Consider the following 19,942-nt stretch of genomic DNA (forward strand, 5'->3'; position numbering starts at 1 on the left):
CATGTACAACTTGGTTTGGCAATAAGAATTTACCCCGCAATAAGAATTTACCCCACAATAAGAATTTACCCCATAATAAGAATTTACCCCATAATAAGAATTTACCCCACAATAAGAATTTACTCCACAATAAGAATTTACCCCACAATAAGAATTTACCCCACAATAAGAATTTACTCCACAATAAGAATTTACCCCACAATAAGAATTTAGAAAAAGATTACATTAAACTAGGGTCATTGTTTTATTGCAGATAAACAACAGTATTAACACTGGATTCTTGCGTCCGGGTAGCATGGTGTTCTATTCTGTTGCCTACCAACACGGGGATCCCGGTTCGAATCCCCGTGTCACCTCCGGCTTGGTCGGGCGTCCCTACAGACACAATTGGCCGTGTCTGTGGGTGGGAAGCCAGATGTGGGTATGTGTCTTGGTCGCTACACTAGCACCTCCTCTGGTCAGTCGGGGCGCCTGTTCAGGGGGGAGGGAGAACTGGGGGGAACAGCGTGATCCTCCCACGCGCTACGTCCCCCTGGTGAAACTCCTCACTGTCCGGTGAAAAGAAGCAGCTGGTGACTCCACATGTATGGGAGGAGGCATGTGGTAGTCTGCAGCCCTCCCCGGATCGGCAGAGGGGGTGGAGCAGAGACCGCGACAGCTTGGAAGAGTGGGGTAACTGGCCGGATACAATTGTGGAGAAAATAAAAAAAAACCAAAATAAAAACCACTGGATTCTTTATTGGTACTGATGCTGGTATTAGAGCAGTAAGCAGTAGAAGAACTGGTCTCCATGGTAACGGTCTCTTACCTGTACATCACAGCCAACGCATTGATCTCAACCTCCCCCACCCAGTGCTGCAAAGACAGTAAAGCCAAAACTGTAATATGGAGACAATCTCTCTTTCTCACACACACACACACAATTTCCTTTTCCAAGAGAAGAGATGAGTCAGCCATGTTGAGGACAGTCACCGTACTTCCCCTTTATCAGCTGCTGCCTCTGGCCACAACACAGTGACCAGTATCCATCCACACATTTATGACTTTGTACATAGGCAAACCAATCTAATACCACCCCCATAAACCATCCATCCACCCATTGTCCGCACCGCTTATCCTGCACTCAGGGTCGCGGGGATGCTGGAGCCTATCCCAGCAGTCATTGGGCGGCAGGCGGGGAGACACCCTGGACAGGCCGCCAGACCATCACACAGGGCCGACATACACACACACACACATTCATACCTGGGGCAATTTAGTGCAGCCGATTCACCTGACCTACGTGTCTAAGGACTGTGGGAGGAAACCAGAGCCGCTGGAGGAACCCACGCAGACACAGGGAGAACATGCAAACTCCACACAGAGGATGACCCGGGACCACCCCCAAGGTTGGACTACCCCGGGGCTTGAACCCAGGACCTTCTTGCTGTGAGGCGACCGTGCTAACCACTGCGCCACCCCCATAAACCAAATGCACCTATATCTGGTCAACTTTATCAGGGAGAGGTCAAACTTGGAATAGTCATGATATGGTTAAGACACCTTGATTTTATGTTCAATCTTTTAGTTTATTGGCACAACCAAATCTCTTAGTCGAGTTTTATCAGCTTTTTGAAAAACTGTACATGAGAAGGGTCACCAGACATGGTGAACCGCATGTTATTTGAACAATACAAACATGAAATGGATGACGGCCGAATCTCAGACAGAATGGTTAATATGGGCACACATGGTAAGATGTTCTGCAGAGGTTTAAAGAATGAAAACAGAAAAAAAGGTGGAAAATGATCTAACATGCTCATGAGGACTGTCACAAGTGGGTAATATATTTATTACTACTACTGCTATTTTCGGCTGCTCCCATTAGGGGGCGCCACAGCGGATCATCCGTTTCCATCTCTTCCTGTCCTCTGCATCTTCCTCTGTTACACCAGCCACCTGCATGTCCTCCCTCACCACCTCCATAAACCTCCTCTTTGGCCTTCCTCTTCTCCTCTTCCCTGGCAGCTCCATATTCAGCATCCTTCTCCCAGTATACCCAGCATCTCTCCTCCACACATGTCCAAACCATCTCCATCTTGTCTCTCTTGCTTTGTCTCCAAACCGTCCAACCTGAGCTGTCCCTCTAATATACTCGTTCCTAATCCTGTCCTTCTTCATCACTCCCAGTGAAAATCTTATCATCTTCATCTCTGCCACCTCCAGCTCCACCTCCTGTCTTTTCATCAGTGCCACTGTCTCCAAACCATACAACATAGCTGGTCTCACTACCATCTTGTAAACCTTCCCTTTAACTCTTGCTGGTACCCTTCTGTCACACATCACTCCTGACACTCTTCTCCACCCACTCCACCCTGCCTGCACTCTCTTCTACACCTCTCTCCTGCACTCCCCGTGTCTTTGGACAGTTGACCCCATGTATTTAAACCCATCCACCTTCATCACCTCAACTCCTTGCATCCTGACCATTCCACTGTCCTCCCTCTCATTCACACATAGGTATTCTGTCTTGCTGCTACTGACTTTCATTCCTCTTCTCTCCAGTGCATAACTCCACCTCTCCAGGCTCTCCTCCACCTGCTCCCTACTCTCACTACAGATCACAATGTCATCCGCGAACAACATCGTCCACAGAGACTCCTGCCTGAACTTGTCCGTCAACCTGTCCATCACCATTGCAAACAGGAAAGGGCTCAGAGCCGATCCTTGATGTAATCCCACCTCCACCTTGAACCCATCTGTCACTCCAACCACACACCTCACCACTGTCACACTGCCCTCATACATATCCTGCACCACTCCTACATACTTCTCTGCCACTCCCGACTTCCTCATACAATACCACACCTCCTCTCTCATCACCCTGTCATATGCTTTCTCTAAATCTACAAAGACACAATGTACCTCCTTCTGTCCTTCTCTATACTTCTCCATCAACATTCTCAAAGCAAACATCACATCTGTGGTGCTCTTTCCTGGCATGAAACCATACTGCTGCTGCTGATCACCACCTCTCCTCCTCTTAACCTAGCTTCTATTACTCTTTCCCACATCTTCATGCTGTGGCTGATCAACTTTATACCTCTGTAGTTGCTACAGTTCTGCACATCAACATTATCATCAATAATATTGATTACAAGTCTACTGTTATTTATTTTTTTTATGAGTGTGCCCATATAAACCATGTGCCACAGTACCTGTTGATCTAGAGTGAATAGAACCCTTGTACAGTGACAGTGCCTTGCTGTACACATCGCGCTACACAGAACAGTATTAAGAGTAATGTGCTAGCCAACATGTGGAGCACCACATACAGATATTTTCATTAACTAGCAGATGTTTTTGGCCTGAGCAAACAATATCAGCATTTACCTGTGGATCTTGAATTTTGCTCAGATACTCATCATAGTCGCCTTCGATAAACTAGAAAAGGGGACAGAAGAATGAAGTCATTTCTCTGTACTAACAGTATCTCATTCATAGCACAGGGTAGGGGATGCACCCCAGACACATACCAATGAAGTGTTAGTTGCTGGGAAAGCAGTCAAATTCATTAACTAGTCCAGCTTAGCAACCACCTCAGCATGTAACCAACCATCATCTGGAGGTGTCACTAACCCATCCATTACCCGAACCGCTTATCCTGCTCTCAGGGATGCTGGAGTCTATCCCAGCTGTCATTGGGCAGCAGGTAGGGAGACACCCCGGGCAGGCCACCAGGCCATCACAGGGTGTATACATATACACACACACACACACACACACACACACACACACACACACACACACACACACACACACACACACACACACACACACACACACACACACACACAGGGAAAACATGCAAACTCCACACAGAGGACGACCCCCAAGGTAGGACCACCCCGGGGCTCGAACCCAGGACCTTCTTGCTGTGAGGCGACCGTGCTAACCACTGCGCCACCGTGCCGCCCTCTGTTCTAATCATTTTACTCATTAGTTTATTTGTCAGGGACAATGCAAAGAACAGTGTAAGCGGTGACAGTAACATGATACAGATGTGTTGCATATAGGATTTCTAGCCAAGGCTAATTTGCGACCCCTGGTTAAGCTTTTCTAATTAAAAATGATCATAACATATCATCATTACCAAAGGTACATTAGTTAAACTGAGCACATAGTAAATAGTGACATATTCATACATATGGCATGATCATGCAAAATTACAATATTTACATCACATCATTTTACACGTGTTGCACAAGTGTGGGTGTGCATATTCCCTAATTCGTGGTAATATATGTATATGTGCATAATGTTTATAGGTGTGTGTTTGTGTGCGTGCATGCACACGATATGTATGAGTATGTATGTGTGTCTGTTCCTCTGTGTGTACATGTCCATGTGCAGGTGGACGTGCACAAGCACGTATCAGTGATTGCAGATTTGGTTTGGTTTCAGCCAGTATTTTACCTTTTCATCAAACGTTTTCAGATCAGTTTGTGTTTTTATTTCTGATAGTAGAGCACTCCACAAATGTGTCCCTTTTTACTGAAAAAAAAAACAAAAACCAAAGTAGTTTTGTGCTGCGCCACCCTGCAATTGCCATTTGCTGATCCCCGAAAGGCAATTCTATTGGTGTTTGTTTTTGTGACATATGGACAAAGTACGGGTGTGGCAAGACTGTTCAGCCATTTAAAAATAAAGTTGATAAAACTTGATAAGGCTGTTATGACTGAGCTACTTCTACTTCTTCAGAATTCTACAGTAGTGCCACTTCATTTGTTTTTGATCTGTTATTTTCAGTGCTTGACTGATGACTAAGATGTTCGCAGATGACAGTATGATCTGTAGTGAGAGTAGGGTGCAGGTGGAGGAGAGCCTGGAGAGGTGGAGGTATGCACTGGAGAGAAGAGGAGTGAAAGTCAGTGGGAGCAAGACAGAATACCTATGCATGAATGAGAGGGAGGACAGTGGAATGGTGAGGATGCAAGGAGTGGAGGTGATGAAGGTGGATGAGTTTAATACTTGGGGTCAACTGTCCAAAGTAACAGGAGTGCAGTACAGAGGTGAAGAAGAGAGTGCAGGCAGGGTGGAGTGGGTGGAGAAGAGTGTCAGGAGTGATGTGTGACAGAAGGGTACCAGCAAGAGTTAAAGGGAAGGTTTACAAGATGGTGGTGAGACCAGCTATGTTGTATGGTTTGGAGACAGCGGCACTGATGAAGAGACAGGAGGTGGAGCTGGAAGTGGCAGAGATGAAGATGATAAGATTTTCCATTCAGAGTGATGAAGAAGGACAGGATTAGGAACGACTATATTAGAAGGACAGCTCAGGTTGGACGGTTTGGAGACAAAGCAAGAGAGACAAGATTGAGATGGCTTGGACATGTGTGGAGGAGAGATGCTGGGTATACTGGGAGAAGGATGCTGAATATGGAGCTGCCAGGGAAGAAGAGAAGAGGAAGGCCAAAGAGGAGGTTTATGGAGGTGGTGAGGGAGGACATGCAGGTGGCTGGTGTGACAGAGGAAGACGCAGAGGACAGGAAGAGATGGAAACAGATGATCCGCTGTGGCGCCCCCTAAGGGGAGCAGCCAAAGGTAGTAGCAGTAGTGGTAGCAGTAACAGTAGGAGTAGTGGTACCAGTAGCAGTAGTAGAGATCTTCGTAGTTTTTATAACAACGTAACGCAGTGGTTTTCAAACCCTGGGTCACGACCCTCGGATGGGTCGCAGAATATTAAAAATGGGTCGGCAAATTTGATTTGGTAGACAGTTTTTTTTTTTGGTAAATTATATCTCACATCAGTACGCCCTGTATGTGCAATCAATCAAGCTCTCTAGATATCGCAGCCATTCCTGAGTCACATTCAGGATTTTAAAAAATGACGTATTGCTGTTGCAGAGACAATTTAACACAATGCCAGATCTATCCTAATGTTTAGCTATGTGAAACGTCATTACTTATGATATTTTTCTTTTCCTGACGCAGCCAGATCCCACATTGCAATGTTCTACATTTATGGTAGTAGCAGAATTGAGACTCCATTCTCAGACGTTTAGCTAGCAGTTTATACTGGTGTTACTCCAATTAAATTAAAGATGAACAGGCCAAGGACAAGCAACACCATCGATCATGTTTTTTACAGGAAAAAGAGGGTTGGAGACGTTAAGCCAGCCTGCCCAGCCAACAACACCTGCAGGACAAAGCAGCACAGATATCGGCAATGAACCAAGTACTGGTACTCTGGGGCCTGCGAAGAAAAAACAGAAATCGGGAGCAAGGACATATAAGGACTATTTTTTTACAAGTTTGGCTTTGTCAACTGTTCCAACGCAGATCAGGGTGCAAAACCCATGTGCGTTATATGTGGGGAAAAGCTGGCGAATGAGAGTTTGAAACTGGAAAGACATTTACATACTCGTCATGGCGAGCTGGTGGATAAACCTTTGTCCTTTTTTCAAAGGAAGGCTCAAGAAATTAAATGGTCGGCCCAGGTACTTAGCAGAAACGTAACATACAATGAGAAGTTCCAGGCAGCCTCTTGTATGGTTTCGTATCACATAGCTAAAGAGAGAGTGTCCCACACGCTTGCAGAAAGATTCATACTGCCGTCAACAGTAGACATGCTTCGCACAGTTACGGACGAGAAGTCAGCTGACAAACTGAAACAAATCCCACTGAGTGAGAACACAGTGTCTCGTCCAATTTGTGATGTTGCTCAGAATTTAGAGAACAGCTTATATCTCCATTAACGTCAGCGGGTGATTTCTCAATACAGCTGGACGAAAGTACAGATGTTGCATCATGCGCAACTTTGTTGGTTTATGTTTGGTATGTCTGGCAAAGTGGACTTGTTGAGGATCTGTTGTGCTGCTTGACATTACCAACCAGCACGACCGGTGCACAGATTTTCGACGAGTTAAATACCTACGTGGTAACAAAGTGCGGAATGGACTGGGCTAATGGCAAAGGCATTAGCCCAGCGATGGGGCAGCCAGCATGGCTGGCAGAAACAGCGGCGTTGTCAGAAGGATTATGGACGCAGCTGGACAGAACATTGTTTTCTTCACTGTGAAGCATTGGCATCAAAAGGAATCCCTCCCGAGCTTGAAGGGGTGTTGAAAGACGGTATTAAAGTCGGGAACTTCATTAAAGGCAGTGCTCTCAATAGTCTGCTTTTCGAGGCCCTGTGTTTGGAAATGGGAGTGGAGCACTGGCATTTGCTCCTCCATACAGATGTTCGATGGTTGTCAAAGGTAGGGTTGTTGGCCGAGTGTATGAACTGAGGGATGAAATACACGCTTTCCTTCTTCAGGAACATTCACCTCTAGCTAATTCATTTAGTGATGAAAAATGGCTTTTAACCCTGTCTTATCTTGCTGACATTTTTTCTATTCTAAACGAATTGAATCTAAAACTACAAGGAAGGGATGATGATTTTTTTCAGACACTGTGAACAACTATTAGCTTTCCAAAAGTCACTAAAACTGCGGCAAGTGTGACTCAAAAGCGCCAGCAGCTACATGTTCCCCACTATGATGAGGCGCATCGAAGAAAGTGGTGTGTCCAAGAAAACGGTTGCTGACCTGACACGCCTCATTCAGACACATCTGGCTGCACTGATCGGACATGTTGCTCACTGCTTTCCGCAGGAGAAGTTTAACATTTTGAAAGAAAAGAGGTGGGTGAGAAATCCCTCTGAGTTTGAAAACCCGGAATCACTGATTGACTTAAATCTACCTCCTAATGAGGAGTCTGAGCTGCCGCACCTGACCTGCATGCTGAAAACACGCCGCAAAACGGAAAAGTTATCCTTATTCTGGATTGGCCTCTCCCATGAGTATCCAGTGCTGAGTAAAGCGAGCATTTTGTTGCTACTGCCTTTCAGAACTACATACATGTTCGAAGTTGGATTTTCTGTTCTAACGAAGATGAAGACAAAGGAAAGGATCCGACTGAACGCTATAACTGATGTGTGCGTTGCCCTCTCATCCTGCGAACCAGGCTGGAGTCAGATCATGCAGAACAGGCAGGCTCACCCTTCACATTAAGTAAGTGATGTTTACTGTGGTATTTTCTTAGGCTTGGTTTGACTGCACGTACAATTAGATTTATTGTTATTGTTATATGGGTCGTGTTGATAATCAATGGGAAAATATGGATCCCCTGAAAAAAGGTTTGAAAACCACTGATGTAACAGGTCTGCCAGCTGACTGAAGCCTGGCTCCATACAGTAACACAACATGAAGATATCATGGCATGCATGAACAGCTGCGCTGCGTTACGTGTTATGTCATGTCTTGTTCGATTTGTCTTCGCTAACTTGCATAGCTTTTTAACGTGTTTGTCAAATTTGAGTTGGGAGCCCACAGTGACCCCTAAACATTTAAAATCCCAGACTTCCTTTATTTCCTCTTGATCCGTTTTAATTGTAAGCTTATCTTTTACTTTCCTTTTCATGGAAAAACATGAACTAGTTAACTAGGAAAACAGAGACAGTAGCTGGCCAAACCTGGGATGTACTGCTCACTATGGCCAGCAGGGGTTTCAGTATTTCCTACCTAGTCAGATGTAGGTGTTTAGTTTAATTTATTGAGGAAAGATAAAAAAGAAACAAGATTACAACATAACAGTCTCTTTCCTGAGGACAACACATTCAAGTACTAGAGTACTGATTTCCGATGCGGTCCTCGCTGATACACACCAAAAACCAAACATAAAGACAAATTTAAGTGTACCATGAAATATGTACTCCTAAAAAACACAGACACAAAACAAATCAAATACAATACACACGCAGCATTACCAATAATAGCTACAAGCATATATCTCCCTAAAACATCATCCTAAAAATAGAGCCGACTCCTGTCCTGCAGCAAAAGACAAAGCCATCTTGACCCACTAACCAAGACTCAACCGCTGGCATGCCCTCAGCTCGATGCAACTTTTTTCATCTCAGGTGGAAGTTTGGTGCACTAAACCAGTGCAGTGTATACAAATGTGTGTTGACCCGAGCAAGTCTCAACCTAAACATACCGGGGCCAAGATCCGCTGCGTTTCCTCGAGTGGAACACATATGTGTATTTCTCACAAGTGTACAACACTGGTTAAAATAATTTGGGGTAGAACCCGGCAATATTCTGTGTGTTAAATTAATTTTCAATTGAATGAGTCCCTTTTCAGCCAAAACCCACCGTAGATCTTTTAATTGTTCAGAACCAACATGAATTCTGGGACTAAGACTCAAAATGAATCCCACTATTTTATTTTTTTGCTGTATGGACCCTATTTTAATGGACGCTGGGCAGCTACTACGCCATGTAGTGCCGACATGATCGAAGTGAGGCTGCACAAGTGCAAACACCAGCATCTGTAATATTCCTTGATAAAGGGATGTGACGTTCCAGGAGAGAAATCTAATACCCCTTTCACACTGGCCAAAAAACCCGCTAATGTCCGCCTTTGGTCAATGTGAAAAGGTGGATGTTAGCGGGCTTTTTTTTGGCCAGTGTGAAAGGGGTATTACTTTCTGATTAACCTTAGCTTCCACTCTCTGCCCCATAATTTCACCACACAGAGACTGATAAAAGGTCACAACACAGGTAACACACACAATCTTGAACTGCAACCTCTGTACCCCATACCATCACCCTAAAACCAGGTGTCCTACCCAACCTAACCATGGATCCAAAGAAAATAGTGTTTGGTATCGTGGTATGCTCACATCAATGCTTTTAGAGTTCCAAGCAAAAGGATTTCGCCACAAGGACCTACATAAAATACCACAGCTGGTAACACACACAGGACTATGCATCCAAATACGCATGTAGGAAACACTGAAGCTGGTGCAGAAGAAAGGTTTTCGGCCTGTATTAAATAAATGCCTATGTATTTTTAGCTATCAAGAATAACTTCTGCTTACTTCTTCTGCTCACTTATCAGATACAAGTATCTTATCAGGGTGCCTTGTACAGACAACCCTGCCTATCACATGCGTCACGACATAGTTGGCAGTTTTTTTCTACCTAGTTTCACTTCTCTCAAAAACATACCTGCACCATTGCACTTTACCACCTCTTCATTAGTCCATCCTTGTGTACAGATCTGAAGATTGTTGTTGTTGTGTTGTTATTTTATATTAAGTACACAGAGAGCCATAAAACCGGAGTCAAAGTCCATGTATGTGCAAACCTACATGGCCAATAAACATGATTCTGAACATACACATCCAACAGAGTTTATGACGCACACATACATACATACATACATACATACATACATACATACATACATACATACATACATACATACATACATACATACATACATACATACATACCGCCTCATAGCTGTCTCTGTTCTTTGCCAGGAACTCAACACAGTCGCCACGAACTTTGGTATGGAGAGTCTGCGAGTGCAGAACCTAGGGAAGGGCAGAAATAGGGAGTTCAATTGAAGGCTTGGCAAGAGGTGTAATTAGGAACAGGTAATACGAGGCAAGGCAACTTGTCACCTGAGGGTAGCTCTTAAAACTAGAGTTCTGATTTTGTTGCCAATGAACGCAAAAGGCATAGAAGCATGAACTGATTGTTGAACAATGTATTATTCACTTCAATTCACTTCAAAACTTTATTGCAGACTCAGGGTCCATGACAGATAAAGACAAAAAGGTAAAAGACAAACCCTAGACAATACAAAGAGTAAACACAATAAAATAATATAAATGGAACAAGTCGGTGTGTTATAAGAAGGCAGCTGTACCAGTGGTCCCAAATGTATACATGAGATTTCTTAGAAGAGCCTGAAAGGTACTGACTCCTGCAGCCACAGACATTTCACTTGCACTACACTATCTAGGTCTCTTTACTAGTATTCTCACTGCATCATTATAAGCTACTCGAAGCCTCTGTGACCTTCCTTTTTTATAGATTAACCACAGGTGTGCAGTATAAAGTGGTGTACAATATGTAGTTTGACCACAGGTATGCAGTATAAAGTGGTGTATAATATGTAGTTTGACCACAGGTATGCAGTATAAAGTGGTGTACATGTAGTTTGACCACAAGTATGCAGTATAAAGTGGTATACAATATGTAGTTTGACCACAGGTATGCAGTATAAAGTGGTGTACAATATGTAGTGTGACCACAGGTGTGCAGTATAAAGTGGTGTACAATATGTAGTGTGACCACAGGTGTGCAGTATAAAGTGGTGTACAATATGTAGTGTGACCACAGGTATGCAGTATAAAGTGGTGTACAATATGTAGTTTGACCACAGGTATGCAGTATAAAGTGATGTACAATATTTAGTGTGACCACAGGTATGCAGTATAAAGTGGTGTACAATATGTAGTGTGACCATAGGTGTGCAGTATAAAGTGGTGTACAATATGTAGTGTGACCACAGGTATGCAGTATAAAGTGGTGTACAATATGTAGTTTGACCACAGGTATGCAGTATAAAGTGATGTACAATATGTAGTGTGACCACAGGTATGCAGTATAAAGTGGTGTGCAATATGCAGTGTGACCACAGGTGTGCAGTATAAAGTGGTGTACAATATGTAGTGTGACCACAGGTATGCAGTATAAAGTGGTGTACAATATGTAGTTTGACCACAGGTATGCAGTATAAAGTGATGTACAATATGTAGTGTGACCACAGGTATGCAGTATAAAGTGGTGTGCAATATGCAGTGTGACCACAGGTGTGCAGTATAAAGTGGTGTACAATATCTAGTTTGACCACAGGTGTGCAGTATAAAGTGGGGTACAGTATGTAGTTTGAGCACAGGTGTGCAGTATGTAGTGTGACCACAGGTGTGCAGTATAAAGTGGTGTACAATATGTAGTGTGACCACAGGTATGCAGTATAAAGTGGTGTACAATATGTAGTTTGACCACAGGTATGCAGTATAAAGTGATGTACAATATGTAGTGTGACCACAGGTATGCAGTATAAAGTTGTGTGCAATATGCAGTGTGACCACAGGTGTGCAGTATAAAGTGGTGTACAATATGTAGTGTGACCACAGGTATGCAGTATAAAGTGGTGTACAATATGTAGTTTGACCACAGGTGTGCAGTATAAAGTGGTGTACAATATGTAGTTTGACCACAGGTGTGCAGTATAAAGTGGTGTACAATATGTAGTGTGAGCACAGGTGTGCAGTATAATGTGGTGTACAATATGTAGTTTGACCACAGGTGTGCAGTATAAAGTGGTGTACAATATGTAGTGTGAGCACAGGTGTGCAGTATAAAGTGGTGTACAATATGTAGTTTGACCACAGGTGTGCAGTATAATGTGGTGTACAATATGTAGTTTGACCACAGGTGTGCAGTATAAAGTGGTGTACAATATGTAGTTTGACCACAGGTGTGCAGTATAAAGTGGTGTACAATATGTAGTGTGAGCACAGGTGTGCAGTATAATGTGGTGTACAATATGTAGTTTGACCACAGGTGTGCAGTATAAAGTGGTGTACAATATGTAGTTTGACACAGGTATGCAGTATAAAGTGGTGTACAATATGTAGTTTGACCACAGGTATGCAGTATAAAGTGGTGTACAATATGTAGTGTGACCACAGGTGTGCAGTATGTAGTGTGACCACGGGTCAGTATTAGTTTTAAAATAATTTGAGCTGTATTCAATAAATTCGTTAGCGCCCCACGAATAAACACCCCATTGTCTCAAGAACGTCTCCTTCCTCCCTGAATTTAGCTTCAACTCAGACTGACAAACTCAAAACAAGTTTCATGAGACAGATCAGCTTCACCACTGATTTCTGGCAGCTATGGATTGATAAAATAAAGGGGTTTTCATTAACGCCGCCCCCCCCCAAACAGACCCATGTGCGGTGCTACCGAGGGGCGCTTGTTGACGTTAAGCTAAAACACACCTGCTAACAGCCCCACTACATTACACAGGCTAGTTTAGGGAACAACGTCGCACTTAATCCCTACTTTTAACACCTTTTATCACCTTACCTGTTCGGCGACAGCCCGAAACAAGCACGACCCATCTTTGGCTATCTTCTTCCGGTGCAAACCGATTGATTTTAAGTACTCGTCCATTAACTTTTCTGCCCCCTTTTCCTCGTTAGTCGGCGCGTACCCGTCCATGCCGAGGAGCTAGCCTAGCCGCTAGCCTCTAGCCGCTAGCCGCTAGCCGCCGGGCGGGCTACCACTAACCTTAGGCGAACGCGGCTGACAGCGGTCCTCGAACTTTGGATCGGGACACGCCTGACAGAAGTTGTGAGTTACACTCGGGCGAGCCGGCCCGCTGCCACGGAGGGGGGGCGGGGGCCGAACGGGTCGCGAAAACAAAAGGCAGCCAGCCGGCTTCTACTTTCGGTTTCCAGGAAGCGGTCGCCACCCCGCGGGAGCTTCCCGGAGCTTTGCGAGCAGAGAGTGAAAGCAGCGTCGACGTTAGCTCGCTGCTAACGGGCTAGCCTCCGGGGACACGCCCCCTTTTCCTCCACCACGCGCCGGGCGTGCGTTGTTTTGTGCCTCGCGTCGAAGGGGCGTATGTGGGTACTCTCTCACGTGCGTCGCGGGCGTGCCCTGACCCCCCCCCCCGAGATGTTCGGCTCCAGGAGGGCGGAAGACGGGGGGGCGCCGGGGGGGCTGGATCAGGGAACTAGGAAGAGTCGCGGCGTGTGGGCGTGTGTCTTCCAGGGCCCTGCACAGCAGACCAGCGTCATGGTGGGGAGGGCGGAAGACAGGGGGCTGGGGGGGGCTAAGGGGGCTGGATCAGGGAACTAGGAAGAGTCGCGGCGTGTGGGCGTGTCTTCCAGGGTCCTGCACAGCAGACCAGCGTCATGGTGGGGAGGGCGGAAGACAGGGGGCGGGGGGGGCTGGGGGGGCTGGATCAGGGAACTAGGAAGAGTCGCGGCGTGTGGGCGTGTGTCTTCCAGGGTCCTGCACAGCAGACCAGCGTCATGGTGGGGAGGGCGGAAGACGGGGGGGGGGCTGGATCAGGGAACTAGGAAGAGTCGCGGCGTGTGGGCGTGTGTCTTCCAGGGTCCTGCACAGCAGACCAGCGGATCGCGTGTTGGCATGGGGGCCATCATGTCTCGCCTGTATTAATAGCCGAGAAGACTTGTATGGAAGCGTGGCCCAGCAGTCTGTTAGAGGAGGAGCAGACTCTGGACGGACCGAGCCGAGCGCTGCATACGGATTTCTGATTTGTGCAAATGCAAAAATGTACGTTTCTGTTATTGTTCTGTGTAACTGGGTGCTTTTCTTTTTCCCATCTAAAAGCGTTGTAAGACGCATTGCACGTTACAGTCCCCCACTACAGTCAGTGAATGTACAGGCCCACAAGCCGTGTGAGTATATGTGTCTGTTACACTTTTGCATTGAACAAGTTGAATAAGCTATAAATCCTAAAAGGGGTTGTAGAACCTGATAATGTAATAAATCCCCCGATAATGTAATAACCCCGATAATGTAATAAACCTGATAATGTAATAACACTGATAATGTAATAACCTGATAATGTAATAACACCGATAATGTAATAACCCTGATAATTTAATAACACTGATAATGTAATAACCTTTATACTGTAATAACACTGATAATGTAATAACCCTGATAATGTAATAAAAATGCACTTGAGGCCATTGAAAATGCAATAAAACCCGATAATGTAATAACTTCCTGATAATGTAATACAGTGCATTTCCCGATAATGTAATAAACTATATATCATAGCTAACCCTAACCCTAAAACTCAAAACCCTAACCCTAATAACGTCCCGTTAATATAACACATTATTACATTATTGGTAAAAAGTGTATTACATTATTGGGACATGCACTTTATTACATTATCAGGAAGTTATTACATTATCAGGTTTTATTGCATTTTCGATGGACTCGAGAGCAGATTTTTATTACATTATCGGGGTTATTACATTATTGGGAATTTATTACATTATCAGGTTCTACAAGGGTGTATTTAGATTTGGTTTTATTCCGTTAACTAAACATGGCTTATGGTTAACATTATCACCAACCATTTCCCCAAGCATGCTCTCGTGTCGTGCGTTGCTCTGAATGTGTATGTGCGACCTTCCGGGCAGCCACGGGTTTCAGTTACATTCCAGTACAGCATAAAACCCAACTTACAGGGCCTCGAACCTTGCTTGAGAAACCCATCACACTGACCGTTTAGTCAACTTCGATATTGTTCAAAAACTCAAACCAATCTGCACTTTCCTGCAAAGCTGCGGCCACTTTGACCCTTCGAGGACACGTGACTGACTGCTCAGTGTGGAGGGTTACCTCTCTCGAGCAAGTCTCGAGTCCCTGCAAGTCCACCTTCGTACAAGAAAGGGAAAAGAGCTTTGCAAAGTGGTCGGGGACGATGTGCTGGCTACGCCGTTGTAACCGGGATGCAAACACGTGGTCCTCCTTTAAGTAACACAGGACATGGATCCCTGGGTACATTTACCGGCCTGCTTGTATCCAAAAACATCAAAACGTGTTTCGTTGACATGTTTCTCTCATGTTTGGTTGGTGGACATGTTGACAGTCCCGCCTCCGTCGAGCAGCGTGTCTCACTGGAAGACGCCAACAGATCAGCTTTATTCACGTGACGTCAGAGCACGTGATCAAGGTCAAGTCAAATCAAATCAGTGTTATTTGCATAGCTCAGTATCACAAATTACAAATGTGCCTCAGCGGCTTAACAGCAACACAACACCCTGCCCTTACACCCTCTCATCGGATAAGGAACAGCTCTCTAATAAAGGAAGGGTCATGATAATGTAGCGAATTGGGGGACAACGCAACCACAGGAAGTGCCGCGACCGGGAGGCGAACCCGTATCGCCCGCACCGCAAAGGCATCGCTAACCGCTAGACTAGAGGGCCAGACCCGCCAGCCAGCGGCCAGCGTGTCTTCTCATCCATCCACGTTACAATAAAAAAGGGAAAGCAGACAGACGGAAGGAAGGAGAACATCTGGCCGGCCAGGCAGATGTTCTCCAGCTGCCTGTCATCAGGGGCCTCTTCAGCCAGTTCTGTTACAGCGGGACTCGAACCCGCTCACTAGCCAAGACTTGTAGGCGGGAGCACCCGAGGCAGTGATCCGGCTTGGTTGGGCATCCCTGCAGACACAGCTGGCCGTGTCTGTGGGTGGGAAGCCGGAAGTGGGAAGGGTGGGTGTCATGTGCATAAACGACAGGCAAGGGAGTCGCGCTTACTGGCCAAGTATAACTGGGGAGAAAAAGGGGGGGGGTCTATCACAAAAACCAAAACAAAAACATCTATGGCGGTGATACTCAGACCGCCAGCCGCATCCGGCGCCGCTTCCTCTTCTTCGTCTTCTACTTCGTCTTCTACTTCGTCTTCTTCGTTTGGCGTTTATTGGTGGTTGGTAAACAACGAATAGATGCATTACCGCCACCGGCTGGTATGGAGGGTGGATCAGGACGTCTATTATTTGCAGCCCCCCCCCCCAAAAAACCCCAAACCCTCAAATCGTCTTGATTAAATTAGTTGCTCTGAGAAACCGAAACAAGACTGTATAACACTTAGCGGGAATTCTTCTGTAGAATATCTACTAAATGAAATCGTACTTATAGTTTCCTGAGATTCTGAGTCATACGCCTCTTTTCTGCCTCATGTTTCTGACACTATATCATAACATGCTCTATCGTTTCTTCTTAATAATAATGATGATAATAATAATAATAAATCAATCTTATATACTGCTTTGCTAACACCCAAAGCCGCTTTAGTCGGATCTGCTTGTATTGGGTTTGCCTATTTTAAAAGTGTACTGTTTAGTCCAGTGTGACGTCACCAATTTTGCGTTTTCAATCAACGCTGTTTAACCAAACGTTTCTGAGACACTTGCGGCAGAACGCCCTTTGTCTTCCTCTGATGCATTTACGGCAGATTGGACGCGACAAAAGCGTACTGCTGCCCTCTTCAGGCCATTTGTAGAACAGCGCGATGGAGAAAATTGACAACAGTTCTTGTTGTTTCACAGTGGTCCGCGCTGAGTACTGAGTTCAGTGAACGATTTGTAACCCCAACTTCTGACAGCTCTGCTTGCACGAGGCTTCTCTCCGTGTGATAGTTGGTGGTAGTTGGATGGCGCCACACCACCTGAAGCTCAGCATGGTTATTACACATGTAGTAATGTGAAGGTTTATATGTCCTGATCTGACAGGATGGTTATTACACATGTAAGTCATGTGAAGGTTTATATGTCCTGATCTGACAGGATGGTTATTACACATGTAGTAATGGGAAGGTTTGTATGTCCTGATCTGACAGGATGGTTATTACACATGTAGTAATGTGAAGGTTTATATGTCCTGATCTGACAGGATGGTTATTACACGTGTAAGTCATGTGAAGGTTTATATGTCCTGATCTGATAGGACGGTTATTACACATGTAGTAATGGGAAGGTTTATATGTCCTGATCTGACAGCATGGTTATTACACGTGTAAGTCATGTGAAGGTTTATATGTCCTGATCTGACAGGATGGTTATTACACATGTAGTAATGTGAAGGTTTGTATGTCCTGATCTGACAGGATGGTTATTACACATGTAGTAATGTGAAAGTTTATCTGTCCTGATCTGACAGGATGGTTATTACACATGTAGTAATGTGAAGGTTTATATGTCCTGATCTGACAGGATGGTTATTACACATGTAGTAATGTGAAGGTTTATATGTCCTGATCTGACAGGATGGTTATTACACATGTAGTAATGGGAAGGTTTGTATGTCCTGATCTGACAGGATGGTTATTACACATGTAGTAATGTGAAGGTTTATATGTCCTGATCTCACAGGATGGTTATTACACGTGTAAGTCATGTGAAAGTTTATATGTCCTGATCTGACAGGATGGTTATTACACATGTAGTAATGGGAAGGTTTATATGTCCTGATCTGACAGGATGGTTATTACACATGTAGTAATGTGAAGGTTTATATGTCCTGATCTGACAGGATGGTTATTACACATGTAGTAATGTGAAGGTTTATATGTCCTGATCTGACAGCATGGTTATTACACATGTAGTAATGTGAAGGTTTACATGTCCTGATCTGACAGGATGGTTATTACACATGTAGTAATGTGAAGGTTTATATGTCCTGATCTGACAGGATGGTTATTACACATGTAGTAATGTGAAGGTTTACATGTCCTGATCTGACAGGATGGTTATTACACATGTAGTAATGTGAAGGTTTACATGTCCTGATCTGACAGGATGGTTATTACACATGTAGTAATGTGAAGGTTTATATGTCCTGATCTGACAGGATGGTTATTACACATGTAGTAATGTGAAGGTTTATATGTCCTTATCTGACAGGATGGTTATTACACATGTAGTAATGTGAAGGTTTATATGTCCTGATCTGACAGGATGGTTATTACACATGTAGTAATGTGAAGGTTTATATGTCCTTATCTGACAGGATGGTTAAGGCGTCATCACGAGACAGGGTACTAGTTTGAGTATTTTAGTTCAGAAATAAGAAACTTCACTTTATTTACGTATATTCATTATACATTGTATGCTAGCTAACAAGTTAGCTTAGCAAGTCTAAGACTGAGCCAACTTTTTCTCCAAAAAGTGAAAATTGTCATGACCATCACGTGTCATTACATCACGTGTCATTACATCACATTTTGCTGTTACAACTTTGAACAAAAAAGCATCACAATGTAACCGGTTATTTTCTTGCCGGGTGCGGGATTCGATACGGGGCGACGTCACTCACCGCCGGACTAAAGGGTCAAACCCTCTAGCTAGGGACTAACGTGTCTTATTAGTAGTTTACAATAACATCAAACTTGTTTTGTAGGACGATAAAAGCTATGCTCAGACAATTCTTCCAGATCACTTAATACAGCTTTTTTTTGGGGGGGGGGGAGTTAAAGAATTTATTTTTTATTTTTTCAAAATATAAAAAGCCGAAAGTGCCCCAAATTGAAGAATCACCCATATATTGGTTTATCCAAGTGTGCTGTTGGTATACTTATTTTAAACTGAAAATCAGTGAGTACACTTTCAGTTGACTTTTTAAGTACTGATCAGAGATATACTAAACAAAACTATACTTAGGTATAGTTTCAAGTATATTACTAGTACATATACTTGAGCTTTACTTGAACTTGAAGTCTACTTAATCGAATAAAGAAGTATAGTATTTCTCTGTAAGGGAAGTCTGACGCTGGTCTAAAGTCTCCCCACATAACCACACGCTAGAATCCAGCACGCCCACTACTTACTTGACCTATACTATAACTACAAGTAATTACACAGTTATAACGCATAATAAGTCGCCGTGTTTCAAGTAACAATATTATAGGTAATAGTATTTACTTCGGCGCGTGGCGCTTACTGGGAGGCGAGGCGGCGGGTTGCTCCGCCCCCCGGGTGACGTCATCGGCAGGCAACGGGAGACGTAACGTCGGATCACCGCGGAGCGTAACAAACAAGAAAGGAAGGCAGGCCGGAGCCGAGCTGCGCTCCTCTCCGCTCCGCTCCGCTCCTCTCCTCTCCTCTCCTCTCCGCTCCGCTCCTCTCTTCTCCTCTCCTCTCCTCTCCTATGCCGGGATACGAGCTGCGGAGCGTCTGACCTCGTACCGACGAGGTTTACTCTCTAAACTGTCCCACCGACAAACTTTTTCCAGCTGTTGCGAGTTCGGAGTAACTTCAAGTCACATCTGGATGTAGGATACGGGTCAGCACTTCCGGTGGGTCAGACTGCGGTTCCGTGCAACCCAACGCGAAACCACCACCGTCTTGTTGTAGAAGGAAATGTGATTTTACTGTGGACTCTACTGAACCGATACAGGGCAGGTCTGCACGATCACACACACACACACACACACGCACACACACACATACACACACACACACTCACACACACACATACACACACACACACACACACACAC

General features: G+C 44.7%; 1 protein-coding gene across 1 annotated transcript in view; it reads right to left on the bottom strand.

The window, feature by feature from the left end:
• The window catches only part of otud4 (OTU deubiquitinase 4), a 41,512-nt gene extending 27,959 nt beyond the window's left edge, over window positions 1-13,553 (bottom strand). Inside the window, exons 1-4 of the mRNA XM_056300249.1 lie at window positions 12,978-13,553; window positions 10,322-10,405; window positions 3,373-3,423; window positions 809-855 (exon numbers count right to left, since the gene is read on the bottom strand). Of these exons, the coding sequence (XP_056156224.1) occupies window positions 809-855; window positions 3,373-3,423; window positions 10,322-10,405; window positions 12,978-13,112 (317 nt within the window). The 5' untranslated portion in view covers window positions 13,113-13,553. The remainder of the gene's footprint in view (window positions 1-808; window positions 856-3,372; window positions 3,424-10,321; window positions 10,406-12,977) is intronic.
• Window positions 13,554-19,942: the final 6,389 nt, after the last annotated feature.

The sequence above is a fragment of the Lampris incognitus genome, chromosome 20 (genome assembly GCF_029633865.1).
Source record: "Lampris incognitus isolate fLamInc1 chromosome 20, fLamInc1.hap2, whole genome shotgun sequence".
Lineage (NCBI taxonomy): Eukaryota > Metazoa > Chordata > Actinopteri > Lampriformes > Lampridae > Lampris > Lampris incognitus.